The sequence below is a fragment of the Lissotriton helveticus genome, chromosome 11 (genome assembly GCF_964261635.1).
Source record: "Lissotriton helveticus chromosome 11, aLisHel1.1, whole genome shotgun sequence".
NCBI lineage: Eukaryota > Metazoa > Chordata > Amphibia > Caudata > Salamandridae > Lissotriton > Lissotriton helveticus.
Window position 1 is genome coordinate 1,050,687,312 of NC_136072.1, and position 20,609 is coordinate 1,050,707,920.

General features: G+C 44.9%; 1 protein-coding gene across 1 annotated transcript in view; it reads left to right on the forward strand.

Annotated features, from left to right (window-relative positions):
* Window positions 1–20,609, forward strand: part of CFAP251 (cilia and flagella associated protein 251) — a 591,575-nt gene that overhangs the window by 81,701 nt on the left and 489,265 nt on the right. Inside the window, exon 5 of the mRNA XM_078667546.1 lies at window positions 18,330–18,439. Within this exon, the coding sequence (XP_078523672.1) occupies window positions 18,330–18,439 (110 nt within the window). The remainder of the gene's footprint in view (window positions 1–18,329; window positions 18,440–20,609) is intronic.

A 20,609-nucleotide genomic window follows, 5' to 3' on the forward strand; every position in this document is an offset into this window, starting at 1 on the left:
AAGTCTTTAATCATTTAATTTGGCTGCAGATCATACAATGCAGCCATTTTAGTCTAACTACTGACTATATGAAAATAATAAAAGAAGCAAAACACCAATCAACAAGATCCTGTTATGTATAAACATGGAAAGAGTTCTGCATTTGAGTCCAAAGCTAGTGTTGCAACCCAATATTGTGCCAGGAGGATGTAATACTTTCATACTTGCAACACCTAGCCAAATTAAAAGTACAATCTGAAAGAGAATTCTAGTTGCAGATTCCTTACAGAATTGCAGAATATCCTGAGGTCCCATGGGTTCATCCCCATATCATATGCCGATGACACCCAATTACTTTTTCCACTTAACAAGCTCACCTCAGAATTACGGGCAGCATTCTCCAATGGAATGAGTGCAATATCACACTGGATGAGGAACAATTTCCTCCAGTGTAATGTGGGGAAAACATAAATCATGCTCTTTGGAGAGGCACCCCTCTTATGGACACCCGACTGGTGGCCGACAGAACTAGGCCCCCATCCTGTACCCAAGACGTCTGTCAAAAATTTGGGGATCCGGCTAGATCAGGCACTCACAATGAAGGAGCATGCTGCTCAAACTGCGGGGTCTTGCTTCCATGTAATGGACCTACTCCTCCGAATTTTCTCTCTGCTCCCTGATTCCTTCTAGAAAACCCTTGTCCAGGCACTTATATTAAGTCACCTTGACTATTGTAACTGCCTGCTAGTCTCTGCGCCTCATTGGCCAGATTACATGTAATTCAGAACTCGGCAGCACGAACGGTCCTTAACGTTCCCCCGAGAACTCCCTCCCGCCATCTTCTGATGAAATTACTTTGGCTCCCCATCCGCCAAAGGGTCAAGTTTAAAATCTGCTGCACCATCCATAAGGCATTGTATAGCTCAGGCCCCTTTTACCTATCTGAGAAATTCAAGCCTTATGTTCCCTCGAGATCTCTTCGCTCGAGTACAAAACACATGTTGATGGTACCACGAGTAAGAAGAGCAAGACTAGAAGGAAGGGCTCTCTCCCATCTTGGCCCTCACCACTGGAATGAGCTGCCTCTACCTCTGAGACAGTGTTTAGACCATCTACAATTCTGCTGCTTAAAACTACTCTTTTCTGTACCTGTTAGCTTGCTGGAGCCACACATCACCTTCATTTTCCACTTAAGCGCAGAGATACCCCTTTGGGGTTCGATTCTAGCGCTATATAAGCAAATAAATTAATAAATACAATTTCCCAGGTGTCAGACTGGATCCAGTGATTTTGGGTGAGCAGTACTCCTGCATGCTGTCAGGTGGCTCCGGGCGGAGCCGTGTGATGCCGCTAGTGTCATTGGCGTCAGTTGTGATGTCATGGTTACCTATATAGGCGCCACCCAGGAGTGCGGCAACAGTTCCTTTCTTTCCGCTCCAATTAGTGCTGATCTGGAGAAGAGCTAAACCTCTGTCACTTTTTGACAGGCTTTTTTCAATGTTTTGTTGATTAATTTTTCCTCGTGTGTCAAGGGATGACTTCTAGATTGGTAGGTTTCAAGCCGTGTGGCGCTTGTCACTGTGCCATGTCGATAACCGACCCCATCTTGTTTGCTTGTGGTGTCTCAAGCGCAACCACGACTCAAAGTTGTACTCGGACTGCTGGACCATGGCATATTGGAGTGATTCCCTCGAAGATTAAAGAATTTTACAAGGCCAGGCACTGTGTATTTGAGTAGGCCAGCCCATCTGGTGCGCATAACAGCCCGCAGGGTCAGAGGAAAGCCACCCCCCCCAGGATCCACACTGATGGCTGCAGCCCCGGTGGGGTCTCATGGATTCGATTCCGGATCTGGGTGGGCGCTGGTCTAGTAAATTTGCCCGTAGCCCAACGTCAGGAAGTATGGCTTGGACATCTATTCAAAGGTAAGGAATCTTCAGCTAGAAGTCTCTATCAGATGAACAAGTTACTTACCTTCGGTAACACATTTTCTGATAGATACAGCTGCCGTGTGGATTCCTCACCTTGTGAATATCCCCTGCGTCAGCAACATTAGGAAATTCTTTTTGTAGCTTCGCGCCGACGTGGACCCGGACGTCATAGAGGCACGGCATCGCTCGCGACTCTGCTGACGTCACCGACGCCTATATTAGGCCCACGCCGGCGTGATGACATCAGTTCCCTTTTTCCGCGTCGTCGACGCTAACGGTTTCCTGGGATCGTCTGTAGCCTTTGCTGTAACTTTGTTACTTGCTATTTTTCTAGTCTCTTTGTCTTCTCTCTTTCAACATGACCTCGAAGAAGACCGGGTTTAAAGCCTGCGGAGAATGTAACAAGATAATGTCCATCACAGATCCACATGAATGCTGTTTGTGGTGTCTGAGCTCCGACCACGACGTCGAGGACTGCCAATCCTGCAGGAAGATGACACCAAAGGCCCTCCGGGAAAGAGAGGCAAAACTTCTTGTTGCCAAGTTTAAAGAAGGAAAGGAGAAGAAGAAATCAAGATCGCGGACTCGACGCTCGAAGTCAAGGTCTCGATCGAGGTCGCGATCAGATTCGTCCTCGGCCCATGCTTCAAGATCTTCAAAAAAGAAGCATAAAAAGAGAACCCATGAATCCCGACATCGATCGAGGAAGGAGTCGGGGTCCAAGCCGAAGTCGCAGGTGAAGCTGGTCGAGAAGGTGGTAGTATCTTCGGCTTTGGAAGAACAGGATGCCGAGGTTGAGGCGTCGCATGCGAATTCCCCGAAGCAGAAAGCTGTTCCATCTCCGGACCCATCCCATCCTTCAGGTCGGGAGGATGAAGGTGAGGAGGAGGAGGTTGGAGAGGGAGAGGCTCAGCTGCCCGAAGGTCGTACGACTCCAGTGCACCAGCCCGAAGAGGAGATCGACGTCGTTTCGACTCCGCGCCCTCAAGAACAGCCTGGGGGTTCGTACCCAGCCTTCCCGGCTCCAGGTCAGGATCCTACGCATTTCCTGAATGCGATGTTCGGAATTTATTCAAGGGCTATGTATCCCTCTGGGGCTCCTGCTGGTCCCATGGGTCCGATGGCATATGGTCTGGGTGTTCCTCAATCCTATGCACCTGCGCCCTTTATGCCCTTTATACCGGCTCTAACGCCGCATTGGCATTATCCGACTCCGGCGAGGCCTTCGACTCCGATGCCATCGACGCCGAGATCGATGACTCCGATTCCTTCGACGCCAGTTTCATCAACTGTGATGCCGAACCCTGAACGACGTCGTGGATCTCTTCCTCATCCGACGTCGGGTTCGACGCCGGCTCCGGCTCAGTCGGAGTCGATTGCGGATCCGACGGCTTCGAATGTGAAGCAAAGATCAAGGCGTGAAGCCCAGAGATTGATGGAGGAAGAAAGATATCGAGAGGAAAATCTGGAGGAAGGCGAACTACAGGAGTCTGACGACCCTTTTGAGGACCTGACTGTGGCTAGTGGCCTAGAACTGTCACCTGAATGGGACCTTGTTTCGGTTTCTAATGAGCCCTCAAGGGATGTGACGCCTTATCATGTAGTGATAAAGAAGGCTGCAGGTTTATTAAACATTGCTCTACCAACTGCAGAATTTAAATCTAATCTGCTCACAGAGGTCCTTCCCTCTCCTTCATCAGTGACTGAACCGTTGCTACCTTTTAATGATGCCTTAAAGGATCCAATTTTAGAGATTTGGAAAAATCCTGTATCAGCTCCTGCTGTATCTAGGGCTGTAGCTAGGAGGTATAGGGCAGCTCCTGAAGACCCGGAATTTTTAACCTCTCATCCTCTGCCGGAGAGTTTGGTGGTGCAGGCTGCCTGTTCCAAAAGATCTACGGGTGCATTTCCGCAGGTTCCAGCAGAAAAGGAGTCGAGAAAGCAGGATCAGGCTGCTAAAAAGGTTTTCTCCTCTGCCAGTATGGCTTTGAAGTCCACAAACGCAACCTGCTTGATGGGGCGTTATATCCACGCTCTTATGGACACTGTGAAACAGTTGGTGCCCAAGATACCTGAGGAGGATAGAAAAGACTTCCAAGAGGTAATCTCTGATACTCAAGCTGCAGCAAGGCAGGTTATTCAAAGTGGATTGGACACGGCGGACTCTGTGGCGAGGGTCATGGGTTCTTCCGTAGCGACAAGAAGAGCTGCGTGGCTGAAGTCAAGTGAGTTTTCCACAGATGTCCAGGCGGCATTAATGGATCTTCCATTTGACGGGTCTGGATTGTTTGGAAAAAATGCAGACACTGCTTTGGAACGCTTTAACCTGTTCGGTGCTCATGACAAGGTCAGCTCGTCATGCAGTACACTGGAACTGTGCTTATGACGAGTTGACCTTGTCATGAACCATAGGATTTTAGGATTTTCAGCGCAGGAGGGGAAAACCTCTAGCAGCCAAGGTGTTAAAGACAGCAGGGCGACAGCAAAGTCGTTGGGCCTTCAGACCAGGGGCACTTTGAGAAGACGTTCAAGAGGATTTAGCAGATCTTCTTTTCGAACCTATAAGTCAACCCAGCAACAGCCACAGCAGCAGCAAAACTCATTATATAGATCTTATATAGGCAAGCAAAGGGCCCGAGTTCGGGGCCGTAATGCTTCCTCCTCTTCCTCCTCTTCCCCATCCCAGCCCCCAGCCACCGCAGCAAAGCAGCCCTAGATCCGCCATTCCGGATCATGTGGGCCCAGTGGGGGGCCGGCTTATCCATTTTCTACAAGATTGGGAATTGATAACATCGGATATTTGGGTTCTCAATCTTGTAAAGAATGGGTATGCTCTTCCCTTTCGGGAGTTTCCCCCAAATTATCCTCCTTGCCAGGGTTATTGTTCGGAGGACCATCTGCTTCTCCTGCAGGAAGAAGTCCTGACACTGTTTCGAAAAGGTGCGATAGAGGTGGTTCCAGAGCAGGAGAGGGGTCAGGGATGCTACTCCCGGTATTTCCTGATCCCCAAAAAGGATGGCAGGCTTCGGCCAATTCTGGATCTCAGGATCTTGAACCTTTACCTGAAACAGGAAAAGTTCAAGATGCTCACTCTTGCACAGGTTCTTCAAGCGCTGCTGGAAGAAGACTGGATGGTGTCGATCGACTTGCAGGATGCATATTTTCATATTCCCATCTTGAAGTCGCACAGAAAGTATCTCCGTTTTACGGTGGGATCGCAGCACTACCAGTTTGCGGTCCTTCCGTTTGGACTTACTACTGCGCCTCGAGTCTTCACCAAGGTGATGGCAGTGGTGGCGGCGCATCTCAGGAGATCAGGGATTCCAGTATTCCCTTATTTGGACGACTGGCTGATCAAAGCAGAGTCGTCAGAGAGAGTGCTCCATCATCTGCGAGAGACAACCCAGTTGTTGTACAGGTTGGGTTTTTCAAAAAACGTGCCCAAGTCTCACCTGGTGCCCTCCCAGCGCAACCTGTTCATAGGTGCTGTACTGGACACAACTGTATGTCGTGCATTCCCTCCTCCTCAAAGGATTCGCGACATACAGGAGATGATTCCTTTATTTTACAATGGAGCGGTCGTTCCAGTCCTGAAGGTCCTTCGCCTGCTCGGTCTGTTGGCTTCATGCATTCTGTTGGTCAACCATGCGCGCTGGCACATGAGGGCGCTCCAGTGGTGCCTCCGCAGGCAGTGGTATCAGCACAACGGAGATCTCAGGGAGTCAGTGAGGATCTCCAGAGAAGCTGCGGCGGATCTGTCTTGGTGGGGCGTGGAAGGCAACCTGCTCTCAAGGAAAACCTTTCCAACTGCCTCCATCGGTGGCCACAGTGATAACGGATGCATCCACTCTCGGGTGGGGTGCTCATCTGGGGGATCTGGAGGTCAAGGGCTTGTGGTCTCCAGAGGAAAGGTTGCTTCACATCAACCTTCTAGAATTGCGGGCGATACGTTTAGCGCTCAAGGCCTTCCTCCCTTCCCTTCGCGGTCAGTCGGTTCAAGTCCTGACGGACAACACGACCGCGATGTGGTATATCAACAAGCAGGGAGGAGTAGGATCGCAGTGTCTCTGCAGAGAGGCTCTGCGTCTCTGGTCCTGGGTTCAGGACCATCAGATTTGTCTGATGGCGAATCATCTGGCCGGAGTGTTGAACGTTCGTGCAGACAGTCTCAGTCGGCAGTTCTCTGCCGACCACGAGTGGAGGCTTCACCCGGAGGTGGTTCACGACATCTTTCAGATGTGGGGAACTCCTCGGTGGACTTGTTCGCCACTTACGAGAATGCGCACTGCCTGTCATTCTGCAGTCTCCAGTATCCGATGCAAGGAGCCTTGGGGGACGCGTTTCAGTTGAGTTGGAGAGGTCAACTCCTTTACGCGTTTCCTCCCATACCCTTGATTCCTCGGGTTCTGAGGAAGATTCGCCAAGACCGGGCCCAAGTCATATTGGTCGCCCCGGACTGGCCAAGAAGGGTGTGGTATACAGATCTTCTCCACCTCTCCTCTCACCCGCCGCTCCGTCTCCCTCTCAGGGCAGACCTCCTCTCTCAGCTCCATTGCACCTTCATGCCTGGAGATTGAACGGGGCAACCTGAATTCCTTTTCCCTCCCGCCTGACGTTGTGGATGTCATCTTGTCAGCCAGGCGTGACTCCACTAAGTCCATCTATTCTTATAGGTGGTCGAAATTTGTCACGTGGTGTGGGGAAAGGTCTATTGACCCTTTGAAAGCCCATTTGTCTAATGTTCTCCAGTTTGCCCTTTCTCTGGCGCAGCAGGGGCTTGCGGTTGCCACGTTGAAGGGTTACCTTTCAGCGCTGTCGGCATTTCTCTGTTTGCCTGACCAGCCTTCTCTTTTCAAGTCTCCTGTGGTTTTAAGGTTTTTGAAGGGCCTCTCTAATAAGTTCCCTCCTTCACCTTTTATTGTGCCTCAGTGGGATTTAAATCTTGTATTGACCTTTTTGATGGGTGCTCCCTTTGAGCCTCTTCACAAATGTCCCATGAGGTTTCTTACCCTTAAGACAGTCTTCCTCGTTGCAATAACCTCGGCAAGGAGGGTTAGTGAGCTTCAAGCTCTTAGTTTCAAGCCCCTTTCTTGACCATTCATGCTGATCGAATGGTTCTCAGGACCAGGGCTGCTTTTCTTCCTAAGGTGGTTACTCCCTTCCACCTAGGACAGTCCATTACTTTACCTACCTTCTATCCTCCCCCTCACCCTTCTAAGGAGGAGGAGAGACTGCACCGTCTGGACCCTAAGAGGGCGGTGTCCTTTTACTTGGACAGATCCAAGGACTTTCGTTTGGAAGACCAGCTCTTCGTTGGATTTGCTGGCTGCAAGAAAGGAAGAGCGGTCCATAAAAGAACTTTATCGAGATGGATCGTCCTCTGCATAAAGATCTGCTACTCTTTGGCCGGTAAGGAACCACCAGAGGGTATAAGGGCTCATTCTACAAGAGCTAAGTCTTCAACCTCAGCATTGGCTAGAGGTGTACCTGTTGAGGATATTTGTAGGGCGGCAACTTGGTCTTCCCTCCACACTTTCGCGAAGCATTACTGCTTGGATTCCGAAGTGAGGAGGGACGGTCACTTTGCTCGCTCTGTCCTTCAGGATTTCCTGGTTTAGAAGAGTGGACACCCTCCTCCGGGAGTGGGGACTGCTGTGGGACTCTATTCACAAGGTGAGGAATCCACACGGCAGATGTATCTATCAGAAGAACAAGTTACTTACCTTCGGTAACGCTTTTTCTGGTAGATACAATATCTGCCTGTGGATTCCTCACTGACCCACCCGCCTCCCCGTTGTCCACTCTTCTATGCCAGAGTTACTGTAATGTAATTATTTTGTTGTCAAGGAGATGTTTCAACTGCTTTCTTGCATTTGCTTTACACTGTGTGTTTTGCCTTGACTATTGTGTACTGTGTATATTATGTATATATCTACTGTCATTGGTCCGTCCGTGTGCCTCGATGGCACGGAAAAAAGGGCGGAACTGATGTCATCACGCCGGCGTGGGCCTGTTATAGGCGTCGGTGACGTCAGCGGAGTCGCGTGCGAGGCCGTGTCTCTGTGACGTCCAAGTCCACGTCGGCGCGAGGCTACGAAAAGAATTTCCGAATGTTGCTGACGCAAGGGGATATTCACAAAGTGAGGAATCCACAGGCAGATATTGTATCTACCAGAAAAAGCGTTACCGAAGGTAAGTAACTTGTTCTTCTGGTAGGTGGGTCATTTGTTAAATGGTGTTGAGCGAGATCGACTGATCCTTTGCAGGCCCCCTTGTCTGATATTCTGAGATTCTCTCTTTCCCTAGCTCAACAAGATTGTGCAGTAGCTACTGCTAAAGGCTACTTGTCGTCCTTGTCTGCTTTTCTCTGTTTACCTGACCAACCCTCATTGTTTAAAACTCCCACAGTTATGAGATTCATTAAAGGTCTCACAAATACATTTCCTCCCTCTCCTTTTATCGTGTCTCGGTGGGATATAAATTTGGTTCTCACATTCTTGATGGGTTCACCCTTTGAACCATTACATAGTTGTCCCTTAAGGTTTCTAGCATTTAAAACAATATTTTTGGTTGCAACCACTTCCACAAGGAGGGTGAGTGAGTTGCAAGCTCTTAGCTCTAAGCCTCCATTTACATCATTCCTTGCGGATAAGATGGTTCTTAGGCCCAGAGCTGCTTTCCTGCCTAAGGTTGTTACTCCATTCCACCTAGGGCAATCCATCATTTTACCCACTTTCTACCCTCCCCTCACAGTTTTAAGGAAGAGGAGTGACTTTATTGCCTGGACCCTAAAAGGGAGGTCAGCTTCTGCCTTGACAGGACCAAGGACTTCAGGTTGGAAGGCCACCTCTTCATCGGATATGTGGGCAAGATGAAGGGCCGGGCCGTCCACAAGAGTACGCTGTTCAGGTGGATTATCCTCTGTATCAAGATCTGCTACACCTTGGCCAAGAAGGAGCATCCTTAAGGTATTTAAGCTCATTCTCCCAGAGCTAGGTTTTCTTCTTCGGCTTTCACTAGATGTGTCCCTGTGGTAGACATCTGCAACGCAGCAACTTGGGCCTCCCTCCACACTTTTGAGAAGGACTATTGTTTGGATTCAGAGGCGAGGCGGTGTAGTGTAGTTCCTATATCCCTGATAGGCTCTGCTCATTGGAATAATATACGCTATAGATTTGACATAGGACTGAAGTCAGTATGTCTCTATCGAGTACATTAAACTTAATTACTTGTGTGTGCCAGCTAACTCAGAGGTCCCTAGAAACTAGGGATTAGTTTCTGACAACTGCATAAACATGACAACTTTGTTTCCCTTAGGGTCGGAACAATATCTTCAGAGTTGGGGAAACAATAGATTACAGTTTCACTCAGTCAATCGTGCATGCTTCGTTTCTACAGGGTTGCACAGAAATAGAGAGACAGGGGTTTCAATAAAAAGGGTTTATTGAACAGTCTTATTTATCATGCAAGAGATATGAACTGCTACAATCGTAAGACAGAATGCGAAGTATAATGCGTACAGCGTTAGCAGTAATATAAAATAATACTGTAATAGCATGGTCTGTAGCTATGACATATATAAAAATACATACATAAATAACACAGGCTAAAATACTCAACTGGTGCTTCTAAAATAATCCTACCCCAGTGTACCTAACCTAAGTCTAGTACGAGGGAAGAAGTAGGTGCTGTTTAGCTATGCTTTAGTTTAGTTGTGCCAAGAATTCCCAAAGGTTTCTCTAGGTTTTAATCAGCTCCATACCTTTAGAATGAGAGAGGTTTGTATCTCTTTCTCAGGACTCGATCTCTAACACCCTGCAAGGGGAGTCAGAAACACTGGGGCTGGATTTTGGGCGAGGAGGGTGACAGCGTCTGGTCAGTGCATCAGTTGGGGAGTTGACTTCCATCGGGACTTGCTGTGGTGTGCCGCGCTGTGCAAGTAGGTAGCCGAACCGCACCGTGCCTTGCCATAGCAAGTGAAGGTATATTTATACCTTGAAGGTGTTTAGGAATGGGAAACATCCTTTACCACGCGGATTTTACTCCGCGTGGCTTTTAGAACGCATCCGTTACAACGCAAGTCGTAACCACGACTTGCGCTGGAGGGCGCTACAGGATTAAGAATAGTATATTTACTATTCCAACACCTTCCCTAGTGTCCACGGGGACTGGTGTTAGAATAGTAAATTATACTATTCTAAATCCGCGCCCCCAACGCAAGTCGTTGTAACGACTTGCGTTGTAAGGGACGCGTTGTAAAGGAACGCGTTGTGACGGTACGCGTCGTACCGTCATACATCCTTTAGGAATGCCTGTGTTTTACATACAAGTCAGGCATATGAACGTCATGAATGAACTCCTAAGGAATAGATGTTCATGCATAATGAATGAGTTCTTGGAGAAATCAATATCCAGGCAAGGGGACGTCCTAAAGGCTTAAGAGACTGGTTTTCCAAGAACTTGTTGTGACGGAGAGGATCGGATGTAGTTGACCATGCCTGTATTTGGTTAGTATGGGCAATGCCTAAATAAGGGCTGGATTTCTATGCCTAAATAAGGGCAATGTGAATTGTACCTATATAAGGGCATATATATCGGGAAATCTATATACGGTATCTAAATCGACAAACAACAGAGGGAGGGCCATTTTGCACGTTCTGTGCTGCAGGATATTTTGGTACAGGCAGGCAGACACCCTCCGCCGGGAGTGGGATTGCTTAGGGATTCAATTAATACGGTGAGGAATCCACAGGCAGATGTATCCGTCAGAAGAACTAGTTACGTACCTTCAGTAATGCTTTTTCTGGTGGAAACAATATCTGCCTATGGCTTCCTTCCTGACCCACCTGCCTCCCCGTTGCCTGTCTGCTTATACCGAAAAATAATCAGTGTATTTTTTATATGATTTATTATTGGAATCATGTGATGTTTGGCACTAGAAAATGTCTAAGAAGAGAAATGTCCAGTGTTGGCTCTGTTTGTAAACTGTGTACACTTGTGAAAATGTTGTCAGTACAGCTGTTTGCCTCAAAAGTACAGAGAAAATGGGTGGAACTGACATCGGCATGCCAACAAGGTCTTCTTATAGCTCTAATGACATAACGCGTAGTTGCTTGTGGAGCCATACCATTGTGACGTCCTTGTTGACGTGGGAGAGCTGAGGAGAAAAGTTTCAGTGGAATGCTGCTCATCGGGGTAATTCATAAGGTGAGGAATCCACAGGCAGATATTGTATCCACCATAAAAAGGGTATCCGAAGGTAAGTAACTTGTTCATCTAGCTGCAGATTCCTACAAACTCACCCATGCCTCCCCAATCTGTGTACTCATTTATCTAGAGTTGTTCCCTTTTACAGGGCCCTAGTTGTGACACACAATAGTCAGTTCACGTCATGGCTCTGGTCTTCTGGAATGAAAAAGTGAAAAGGAGATAACCCTGCGCCGGCGACGTCCCACTGAGCCTGACGGAGTCACCCAACGGTGCACATCGGTACTGCTCAGCAAAGGTTTCCAGATCCAGTCTGATGCCTGGGCAATTCAAAGGTAAGGAATCTGCCGCTAGAGATTGTCTTTAGCAGATAATGCGTTACCGAAGGTAAGTAACTTGTTTGTTAATTGATATAACAGTTTACATAAAATCTCCACAGCAGTTGTCCTTCTTTAAAATCCCAGTGAATAAATACTTTCTGGAGAGTCTCAATAAGGGTTTTCCTAGAGTGAAAAGAGCATAACCTCCATGGGTACTCAACTTAGTGCTGTCTAAACTAATGAGTGCTCTGTTTAAGCTTTTACATAGAGCTACTTTGCAACATCTTTCATGGAAAACAGCCTTTAAATTTTAATCCCATCAACAAAGAGGGTTAATCTCATCAACAAAGAGGGTTAATGAATTGTTAATTCTATCATCAGTGGAACCTTTTACCATATTTCATGCTAATCTTGAGGACTCCTCTATCCTGCTTACCAAAAATAATATCTTATTTCCACATCAAACGATTATTCTTCCTACTTCAGATAGGCTACCTAGCTAACAAGTCTTTTCTACCATCTCTGATGATTCGGTTTCATACAGTCATCACAACAACCATGCACTACCTGAACAAACAAGGAGGCATGAGATCAGTCCCTCTGTGATTCATAAAAAATCTGATAGTAGGTCTTGTGCCGTGTCCATTAAATAAAGGCAATTCAGTTACTAAAAATCTGAAATCACCATCCAATTTTAAGAGGAAAATCAAAAAAGGGTTCTCGTTAACGATATTCCACAATACATTTTTGCAGAATGTGGATATCCTACAATAAATACTGGAATTTGGTTCATTGGCCAGTGCCATTTTAATAAACGGATTAATGATATAACTGTACATTGTTCTTTCTTTTCCTTTACTATTCCCATTCATAATGAAACTCAAGAATTGCGAAGCAAAAATAATTCTCATTGTACAGACTGACCAAGGCAGTGTTTGTACCCCGACCTGTTACAAATATCCTTAACCACTTCGGCGCTCTCGTCATGAGTGACGACGCTCGTATGCTCATGACGAGCTGAGCTCGTCATGTAACGCGGTTTTTAAAAAAACGCAGCGCACAGTGGGAAAACCGCTAGCGTGCATGCGGTTAAGCCACTCAATAGATTGCCCTACAAACCCAGCCTACTCACCATATTACATATTCCATCCAAACCTGACATCCTTGAACTCGACAGTAGCTCCTAGGATCAGGCAGTATGGGCATTCAATGCTGCCCCAGTAATGCATGAAATATCTATGGGAGCCTAAACACTCTTTAACTAGGACTTGCTATTCCTTCAAGTGGAAGAAATTTTGCTTATGGTGTCAATAACAAGGGTACAAGTGAATGACAGGCCAAGAGGAATTGATTCTGCCATACCTGTTGAATTTGGCCAAACCAAATTTATTTTGTTTTCCGTCAAAGACCACCTTCGTGCTATAACAGTCTTCTGGAAGGGTCCTAATCAAACATTCCTTTAAAAAATTCCTCTCCTAAAAGCCTTTTTAGAGGGCCTGAGAAAGTCTTTCCTTCCATAAGTACACCTCCTACTCTGTGGGAGCTCAATTTCATGTGGTCAAAATTAATGGGCCCATCCTTTGAATATATTCACAAGGCTTCATTGTGGCATATTTCTTTGAAGACTGCTTTTTTTTAACCTGTATCATGTCAACTCGTAGGTTTAGTGAAATTCAAGCCCTACCAGTAGTTGACCCTTCCATGGTGTTTCCTGCAAACAGAGTTGTAATGAGAACGTATCCTTTCTTCCTTCCTGAAGTGGTATCAGATATTCATATTAAACAGAACATTCCTCTCCGTCTTTTCTTTAGCAATCCTTCTTCACCAGCATGTGCATTATACTCTCTGGATGTCAGAAGAGTCCCTAGATTCTATCTAGATCAAGCAAAACCTTACACAAATCTAGCCAACTTTTTAGCAACTATAGTCAAACTTGCCAGGGTCTGTCCACTTCAAAACAGTCTGGCCCTAGTTCGATTGTTTGATGCTGTATATCCCTGTGTTAGCAATTGTCTAGTAAAACCCTGCCAGAGAGACCTACAGCTCATTTCAGTAAGGCAGCCACCATAGCTTGTCTTGGAAACATTCATTTTTCAGACACATCAAAACAGCTACTTGAAAATCAGTCCACATTTTATCAAGACATTATTGTCATGATTCCAAGACAAAAACTGACTTTAGTGTTCTTCAAACTGCTCTGAGGAACCTCTTGGTTAATCCTATATTCAATGTGCCTTCAGTTTCTCATATTGGGTATTTTGCCTCATGCCCAAGAGCCACGAAGTTAGTATATTTATAGCTTGCTACTCTATTATCACGTTATTGATGAACCATGAAGATCCTATCATGCACCGGAAATGATTATTTAACTGTGGTCCAGTTCTGCATCAAGAGAACTTTCATTAAAGTCATACACAACTCTCCCTTCTCCCCAGCCTCATTTGTTAAGCGTCCGGTATAAAAACGTCTGAAACTTAGTCCTATCTCCCACTATTCTGCTTCAGAAAACAATTCCTCCCTGAAGAAATTTCTAGTACAAGGCATCATGGGTAGTAGAAGGCCCTGGCTCCATAAAACGACATGGCGATTATAATGTAAGCCTATCAGGCTGAACCTTTTCCCATTCCTTCAACATGTAGGCAGCAGTTAAACTTATAGGTGCTGCAATGTAGTTTTTAGGAAAAGGTTTCCTTCACAACTAGCAGTCTAAAATTTGGAAATCATGCCTGTTGTAGGCTTTTGGAAGATATTCTGAAACATCTGAATATGTTATCTCTTTTACCCACTTTGTTTATATAATTGACGTATATATTGATATAAAGGGCCTTATTATGATTACAACAGTCCTAAGCAACCCCCCCCCGTACTGGTGGTGGCGGTCCGACCACTGGCACCACTGTGGGTCCTCTTGCAGTATTCCGAGTGTGGCGGTTGTGCAGAGGAAAGGGCCAGGAATATGCTGGCGGTGCTGCTGTGGTACTGTTGAGCATTTTCTGACGTTCATTTCCACCCCCCTTTGTGAGCCTGCCATGAAAAGGGTGGCGGACATGGAAGTAAAGGGGCCCGAGAGGGCCCCCTGCCATTTCTGGGCCTGGAAGTGTATGCAGGGGGCACAAGTTGTGCCCCCTGGACTGCACCCCTGTTCCTCCACGTTATGCCATGCAAAACATGGTTTGTACCACACTGTGCAGGAACATGCCGCAGTCGCTGTCACGGCAGCAGTCTGCTATTAAAGCGCTCCTATGAGCCTTAAAAAGCTGCTGCTGCGAGACTGCTGCAGCACCGCCCGCCCACCATGGATTAAATTCTTTATTTGGCAAATGGGCGCACAACGGGCGTGTTGGTTCTCCTGTCAGCACGTCGATGGTGGGCTGACAGGAGGACCGCCAAACACTTAATAGGGCCCTAAGTGTGTTGGGGTCCCCACACACCAGAATGAAATTATTCTAACAAGGGCTGCAAGTAAATAACCATTTTCTTTACATTTTATTAAATGATTATTATTGTGTTAATGTCTCATGAAGTTGTAAAAGATGATAGATTTTTGGCAACAAAAGTTTCCTGTGTTATAAAGAATAACATTCTGCTTATTAGGGAAAGGATGGTGCTAGAGCACCTGAATAGCTACATCAGCACTGTGTTTCTGAAGAGGTGCACTAAGGCTGTCTATTTAAATATTGACAAGAACCAGGGGCAGCTTACAGGCCTGCATGATTCCCTTGAATATCTGGATTCTATATTGTAATTTACTGACACTTTCAATCAGAATCTGGAGGTAGTTCCTGTCTAGAGCTATTTCAGTATTTCTATAGCTTCTAGTTCCAGGACAGCATGTGATTTTGCATCCCACAGCTTTAGAATGAGCCACGTTATCAAAGGCCCACTCAAGAGCCAAAAAAACTAAATATTTTCTTAGGCCCACTCAGAGAGCTTACCTTTTAATGTTAGGATTACCTCCACATGATCCTTTTATATTTTGCCCTTCTGGGACAGGGAATATGTTTATTGCCAACATTGGTTCTTGTCTGGCACCCTTTGTCCTAGCAAAGCCAAACTTTATGGTTCAGGGGACCTCAATTTCCACTTAAAGGATACTAACAATAAGGACACCAGTAACATTCTAGAGACTCTAGCAATGTTATAACTACATTGCCCTACCAACATATAGAGCAGGCCACACACTTGATTCCATCTTTAGCAATATAACTGCCCTGAGTATAGCTCAACCACTTATGATTCCCTGGTCGATCATGCAGCCCTCCCATTTCAGGCACCCTTTCGCAAACGGACCACCTAATCCACCTAGCAACTCTCCTTATACATAAAGGCCACGGATATGCTTGATTCCACTCATTTTGGCTTTAGACCATGTGACAGCACAGAAACTGCTCTGCGGCAATGTCTGAGGTTCGGTTTAGGATCATGAAGGCTCCGCTGCCCTGGATCTCTCTGAGGGCTTCAACGCCATATCCCAACCAGTACTGATCTCCCCACTTACTGCACTTGGCATTCATGAGGAGGCTTTCAGCTAGTTACAATCATTTCACTCAAATAAAATAGTGTCCATGGAAACCTTCAGGTCAGACAACTTCACCCACAATTGTGGCAATCCTCAGGTATCCTTTCAGTCTCATCCTGTTCAGTATTTACTTGACTTCTCTGGCTCTCTGGTAAAACCATTTGAATTCAACATAATGTCATATGGTGATGATAACTGCTTATTTCCTGATCAAAAATATTTTAAGACACAAAAGGCAAATTAGGTCAACCGTATGCCTAAGGTAACTCCGTGGATGAGTACTAAGTACGTAAAGCTATATGGAGATAAAACTGGAATTTTACTCTTCAGTAATCGCTCCTGGACCTGGTCCCCTCATTGGTGACCGGATGCACTTAACCACCCTACTGTTCCTCCTATGGCCCAGGTAGAAGCAGAGGAGTCACCATGGACACACATTTTTCCTTTTCTAAACAGGCCAGTATAGTGGCGGGCATTTGGTCTTTTAATTTGGAAACACTCACCATAAATCTTTCTAAGTCCTCCCGCAGGATAATGGTCCAGAAACTAATAATGCTGAGGATCAGTCATGGAAATACTTTGGCATGCCTAAATATATCCCAAATCAACTCCAGACAGTTCAAAACACAGCAGCCAGACTTTTTTGAATATCCCAAAAGCTACATCAATCAAAGAGCATTTGACACCTTACGCTGGTTCCCTGTGAGCAAAATAATCCTTTTAAAAGCACTAAGCATCACCCGCAAATCAGTCCACAATAAGAAGCCCTCCTACCTAGGCCATCAACTGGTTCCACCTAGAAACAATGGTGGAAGAATCTTCTCATTCCTGATCCCCAAATTAAACACCATGCCCCTCTGTATGGGAAAAAATCACAATATAAAACTTTTCAAGAGTGAAAAACAGGGCTATATCAACTCAAGCTGTAACACTCCCTCTCTGACTTGACTGTTGTCTTTTAGCACCGGAATACAGCTGTGTAGCCAAACACTTTGCAAATCAATCAATCAATAAATAAATATAGCCAGATACAGTCGGAAAGGCTCAACGGTGATCATCCTAGTACAAAAGCTTACCTAGACCAGACTTGATATTTAATTTTCAGTGGGTAACCTGTCACTTTAAGGTGTTCAATTCTTCAAGTAAATTATTACACCAGATGTTTTTTGTACTTGTGCCTTCACACACAACTTCTTGTCTCTATTTCTTGTTTGATCTTCTGACTAATCTCCCCTCGGTTGATTGAAACAAGAGATATGTGATTTACTGATGTCGTTCAAGCCATGCTATTTTTCAAAATTTTAATTTGAAGATAATCATCTCAGAATGTCTTTGGGTGCATTAATTGCAACTGGTTCATCGGAAATTTAAAATTGGATACAAAATCATTGGCCATATGCATGAACACACTTTCCCATAGACTCAGAATGGGCAATACCCTTCGATACATCCTTTTAAAACTTAGATTTTAAACAAGTTGGAGATGCTTTTAGATGTCATTTTAGGGTGCCCATAAAGGTATAGTTCTCCAACCCAAACTCCAAGACCAGTTCTCCTTTGAGCAGGAACACAAGCAATGCCAGACCAGTTTCGTTCTGTGTGGGCCTTTTTAAGTACGGTGCAGCTTGAGTGCTACAGCACAATGAGCAGGTGACCCATGGCTGGACAGGTGTATGCTCAGACGTGCGTCTCATTCTTACTGTGCCTAAGCTATACCTTATGAATGAGACCAAAGTAGGTCAAAACTAGTTTGGGGTTGCTTGTGTTCCCATCCGCAGGTTACCTGAACTGGAGTTTGGGCAAGACTGTTCCTATTGGAGCAGGACTAAGACTGATTTCCATATGACCGGTCTCTAATGACATTGGTGAAAAACGATGGTCTATAATGCAAGCCCAAGCAATCACCAATGGTTTAAATTATTTCAGGTATTCCATCCCCTTGTTGTTTGTTGCAATAAATGTCCTGAGTGAAACGTGTATGCCCAGACATGGGTCCTACACTCACTGTGTCACAGTACTCCAGCTATATCTCATTGATAAGTCTTAAGTAGGTCCAAACTGGTCTGGGGTTGCTTGCGTTCCTATCTGGAAGGCACCTGGCCTGGTAGTTTGGTTTGGTCTGCTCCTATTGGAGCAGCAAAAAACGATAATCTGGAATGCGGCCCTGTGTAATTACTGGTCTGAGTGATCGCCAGTGACTGAAGTTGATTCAAGTGTGCTTTCCATGACCTTGTTGTATGTTGCAATTGAGTATAACGTGGCATACAATGTAAAACGGACTCTTATGCTGGCATTTGCTCTCATTGGTAATGTAAATTACACAGATTAAATTAATTTGATTGTTATGACAATGAATGTTTCTGTGTTTCCTAGGGCCATTGTAGCTCCATATCCTGTGTTTGTGTAAGTGAAGACAGGCGGTGGATTGCAACAGCTGACAAAGGACCAGAAAGTCTCATTTTAATCTGGGACACTTTTTCAGGGTATGTGGTGACTTGCACACAATCTAATTAATATATTTTTCGACTTCTGCAGATACATATGTTTAAGGTGTGGGCAAAGTGGGTAATTAACAAGGGCCACCACTCTCTAGAGGGCTCCATTGCTGGCCTTCCACATAGCAGAAGACCTATGCCTAGTATTCTTTGCTCGCAAGTTGCATGACCTGCAGGTGAACATCACCCATACAATCTTTTCTTTCCTCTTCTATTTGCTGGAATGTCTAAAAGGCATCTTGAGGCTAGAACAAATAAACATAATCAAGAAGGTATCTCGTATGGTCAATACCCAAAGCTGAAGCAGGCGGGAGCCATTTGGCTCTGTATAAGACTACATAATAAGACCATAAGGCTCGACTGACACATCACACCCACAATGGACGACATAATTGCAGACATCAATGGTGCGTAATGTTTCAAAGTTGGATCTTAATGCTGGCTACCACCAGCTGATGCTCAACCCAGCCAGTAGGCGTATAATGATGTTATGCCCACCTGGAGCTAAGGAGATACAAATGCCTCAACTTTGGGATTTCCCCGGCATCCGAGGTGTTCCAAATTTCGATTAGTGAGAGACTATCTGGATTAGAAGACTTCCCAAACATAAGTGATGATAACCTTATATACTTATGCTAATGTATTTGTATAACTATAACATCCCTGTAACCTTTGTATTCCTTATATATTTATCCTAATGTATATGTATAACTATAACATCCTTGTAACTTTTGTTTTTTTCATTGAATATATCTATCTATATATTTATTTTTGTTGTTTGTTATCCCCACTGGAAAAAAACAAAGGTTACAGGGACGTTATCATTAGGATTTGTTTTTTTAAACTTAGAAATTAACTGGAAAAAACAAAGGTTACATGGTCATTATAGTTAGGTTCAGATTCTACACACACAAAACCATAGAAATTCAGCAGTTATAGTTACCATAGCTAACTATAACTTATGCCCCTCAATGCACTGCTTATGATGTCACATATTATATCACTCGTGACATGGTCCGTGACATCACTGACGACATCTCAAATGACATCTTGATGATATCATCCAGTAAGCGTAAGTGTTTTGTAAAACGTTCTGAGATTTAAAGATATATACTAAGCTGCTACATGAGTTAAATTACTGTTCTTTCTGTACTACTAATGAGTAGTACTATTTCTAACATACGTCATTTGAGGAAATGTACTAGTTATGAGTAAAATAGCCTCTACACTGACACATGTCCCCTGCTGATGTATATGTATGGTTGTGCTTTGCGACAGTCTAAGTTCATTAAGACGTCATTTCACAGTGATGCCTGAGATTAGTTTTGTTTTATGCCATACTGAATAGTTTCCTTAGACCTCTCTCCTTTGTGATGAATGACTTTAGTAGTAGAGTACACTAAATTAATCTGTTCACTAAGACCTTTCTCTAGGGTGATGGCTCACTGTAGTAGACATTTACAACAGGCTCACTTCTCTGCTCACACCTTTCTCCAGGATAAAGAATCATTTTACTAGTGGTTTGTCACACAGAGGCCTGTCTGCTAACACCTCCCTACTGTTTGTATGTTGCAGTGCTTTGTGTAAATCTGACATTTGCACTAAAACCTCTTTCCAGGTTCACATATTGTATTGTTGGGGTTTGCAATAGACTAGCCTATACAGATGGACTTTTCACTTTGGTCATTAATGTTTAGAAATAACAGGACTAACAACTGAGAACTGTCTCATACTTGATAAGTGAGTGTAGTAGTTGAACAGGGTATAGTCCTGGCTCGTTGATATACCTCCCTAAAAAAATTGTTCAGTGATTTTCATTTTTGATTTGTGTTCTGGTATCATTAGAGAAACAATTTATTTTGGGTAGACATTGCTGATCCGGGTCGAATATTTCTGGACAACATTTTTAAAAATGGCAGATTCGCTGCAGTAATGATGCAATATTTCAGGAACAATGAGACCTATATACTTCATTTTGGTGGCAAAACATAGGTTTTGGGGGTAAATAATCTTTTACAGACAGAAAATAACTCCTCATAGCAACCCTTCCACCATTTTCCAAAATGGCAGCTCTATAATGATGTGTTTTAGCCATCATATTGGTAATTTATTTTAATAGTTTATGTTTCATGTTTTCCGCTGATTCGAATTCGTAAAC